This window comes from Limulus polyphemus, unplaced genomic scaffold, assembly GCF_000517525.1.
Source record: "Limulus polyphemus unplaced genomic scaffold, Limulus_polyphemus-2.1.2 Scaffold5064, whole genome shotgun sequence".
Taxonomy (NCBI): Eukaryota; Metazoa; Arthropoda; class Merostomata; order Xiphosura; family Limulidae; genus Limulus; species Limulus polyphemus.
The window spans coordinates 66,457-69,875 of record NW_013670674.1 but is presented as its reverse complement, the minus strand read 5'-3'; the positions used below and the strand labels follow the sequence as shown (position 1 = coordinate 69,875).

Sequence of the window (3,419 nt, the reverse complement as noted above, 5' to 3'; positions counted from 1 at the left end):
ACACCAACTCTCTTCAGACCAAAGAATCACTGTTCTTTCCCTTCTTATATTTACTTGTACACCAACTCTCTGTGGTTTTCTTCAGACCAAAGAATCACTGTTCTTTCCCTTCTTATATTTACTTGTACACCAACTCTCTGTGGTTTTCTTCAGACCAAAGAATCACTGTCCTTTCCCTTCTTATATTTACTTGTACACCAACTCTCTGTGGTTTTCTTTATCGAGGGTCCGAGGTTCGAGGCAAGATGCTTCTGAAAAAGTTCCGGGCTGTCAGCTTGTTATTTGATTCAAAGAGCTGAACAAAGTCCTTGTTACAACGCGTGTTGCTGATTGGCTACGTCTTCTCTACGTCAGTATTTAAAAATTAGGGATGACTAACAAATCCAAACACCAATAATGCAGTAGACCTGTTCATATTAAAGACACATAACTAAGCATATTTGTTCAGAATTCAACATTAGATACGTACCCTGTTAATTTTGTACCAATAATGTAAATAACAACAGTGAGATACGTATAAAGATCACAAAATGAAACGTAATATTAATTAATTACCTTTGGATCACTCAGCTTTTCCCACTTAGGAACAATGTAAAAATATATGCCATCAGCAGCGCCATCTAACGTGACACCTCTGACTAATAAAATCACCAGAACAACGTATGGGAACAGTGCAGTGAAGTAAACAACCTAAAAGAGGAATATACCTTTTTTTTTAGTATAATATTTTTAAATGTCAATACCATATTTAACTTCTTGTAACTGTATTCCTTATAAATCTTGACTTTTACGAATATATTAAATGTACATTTCCATAAAGTACATACACGAATTTAGACTTTGACTTTCTTTGGGCGTCATTATATATATTAGAATATACGTGGGCATATCATATGAGTAATAAGTATGAAAACATTCACTCATTTGGAGAATTATGACAGACCGAAACAAAGAAATGTTGGAACACAGCATGCAGGTAAGAAAAGAAAGGGTAAAAACACAGTTAGACTGGGTAGTGCAGGAAAGCTAGCTGAAGTCAATGGGTAAAAAGTTGATGGAATGATGAATTCATAAGTTGATGAAGATGGTGTAGTTTTAAGAGGACAAGTGAAGAGTGAAAACCGAACTAATAGGTTAATATAGTTTGAACAGGTAGAAGAGGACAAAAATATAAGAAGGGAAAGAACAGTGATTCTTTGGTCTGCCACAGTCCGAAACACTATCTACTAGGCCACACCTCGATCCTAAAATAATGTGATATGAATGGATAGAAAAATAATCCAAAACATGATAAAGGTTTTTCAATCTGCAGTAGTCTTTTATGAACAGACTAAGAAAGGTGATTTAATGTGAATGTAATGCATCACAGTGTTTGAATAAAACTTTTGAAAGAGGTGTGATGATCAGAGGAAGACGTCGTAGCAACGGTTGGGTTCTTTGATTCCTTTAAAAGGGTGAATAATTTGCTGATACTGCTATAAACAAACTAACCAAACTCGTATGGTATTGTTTGATCTCCTTGAGTAGCAAGATTCTTGAATCAAACTGGATTGTACGTTTCTCAAATTGGATTGTAGATTTTCAAATTAGATTATAGATTTTCAAACCGGAGTGTACGTTTTTCAAATTGGATTGTAGATTTTCAAATTGGATTGTAGATTTTCAAACCGGATTGTACGTTTTTCAAATTGGATTGTAGATTTTCAAATTGGATCGTAGATTTTTAAACCGGATTGTATGTTTTTCAAATTGGATTGTAGATTTTCAAACCGGATTGTACGTTTTTCAAATTGTATTATACGTTTTTTAAACTCGATTGTAGTTTTTCAAATTGGATTGTATGTTTTTCAAATTAGATTGTAATTTTTTAAATTGGATTGTACGTTTTACAAACTGGATTATACGTTTTTTAAACTTGATTGTAGTTTTTCAAATTGGATTGTAGTTTTTCAATCTGGATTGCCGTTTTTCAAATTGGATTGTCTGTTTTTCAAACTGGATTGTACGTTTTTCAAATTAGATTGTAATTTTTTAAATTGGACTGTACGTTTTTCAAATTGGATTGTACGTTTTTCAAATTAGATTGTACGTCTTTCAAACTGGATTGTACGTTTTGACAATGAATCTGTTGTTACATTCCCCACCCTAGTCCCCTGCCGACATGAATGAATCAGTTACAGATCATCTAAAAATGCCTTTAAAAATATTTTATTTTTATTTTCATAGAATTCCGAAAATTTAAAACCAGACATAAAAAAACGGTATTCAAGATCTTCTGTGGTTATTAGTTCAAGATCTCTTTTTTTTGTCCGACCGTGATTGTAATTTGTAGCAACGTTTTGTTTTAGTTCGTTATAAAAGTATAATCATCACTTTTTGTTTATATTATATCTTTGATTTCAAGTTTACCGTTTCTTTAGTGAAAATTAGCGAGTTTTTTGTTTTTATTAAACTAATAATGTGTTTTATAACCAGTTTGATAACCAGTTTTTCTTTATAATTTGTTTAGGTTTGGGGTGATGCAGCCACACAGATTTTTTATTCGCTAGGCTCGGGTTTTGGCGGTCTGCTGACTCTCGCCAGCTATAACCGCTTTGATAACAACTGTCTCAGGTAATTTTGAAATATATAAAAATAATAAGGTAACTTTTAATGAATGTGACAGAAAGTTATTGGGGACAGACAGTCGCTAGGTACTTAAAAGATTCGGGGATTGGCGCGGGAATTTTCGGCATTTTAGTATGATATCAGTCATTGTTTTCTCTTCTGATTTTTCAAGACACCAACTGGGTACTCTGGGCCTGTGTGCGAGTACGTAGCGACGCCTCTGTTTTGGAGATTAACAAATGTTCTGTTAAACTATCAGTGCATAAATTAAAAGGATCCCCAGGGGTGCAGGCTGTAATGTGGGATATAAAATCAGCCCTGGGTTTTGGAGGTGACCGCGGATATAAAACCAACATTGCGGTGGGGATACACCGGCTATTAGTCTTAACCTCTGTTCGCCAGTCTTGCTTGAAGAAATTCGTTTAAAAAATCAAATAAAATCATCAAAAGAAATTCAATTTAGGAGAGCGGGGTATGGGTGCCCAAGCCCACGACGTCTCACATCTATATCACCCATCACTGGCTACAACATCCCACATCTATATCACCCATCACTGGTTACAACGTCCCACATCTATATCACTCATCACTGGCTACAACGTCTCACATCTATATCACCCATCACTGGCTACAATGTCCCACATCTATATCACCCATCACTGACTACAACGTTCCACATCTATATCACTCATCACTGGCTACAACGTCTCACATCTATATCACCCATCACTGGCTACAACGTCCCACATCTATATCACTCATCACTGGCTACAACGTCTCACATCTATATCACCCATCACTGGCTACAACGT

The 3,419-nt window shown here is 35.1% G+C and overlaps 1 protein-coding gene across 1 annotated transcript in view; it reads right to left on the bottom strand.

Annotated features, from left to right (window-relative positions):
- LOC106472070 (sodium- and chloride-dependent glycine transporter 2-like) overlaps window positions 1-3,419 on the bottom strand; it is a gene marked incomplete at its 3' end in the record, with an annotated part of 36,817 nt that overhangs the window by 12,338 nt on the left and 21,060 nt on the right. The window contains exons 6-7 of the mRNA XM_022400680.1: window positions 2,978-3,014; window positions 556-690 (exon numbers count right to left, since the gene is read on the bottom strand). Coding sequence (XP_022256388.1) covers window positions 556-690; window positions 2,978-3,014 — 172 coding nt within the window. The remainder of the gene's footprint in view (window positions 1-555; window positions 691-2,977; window positions 3,015-3,419) is intronic.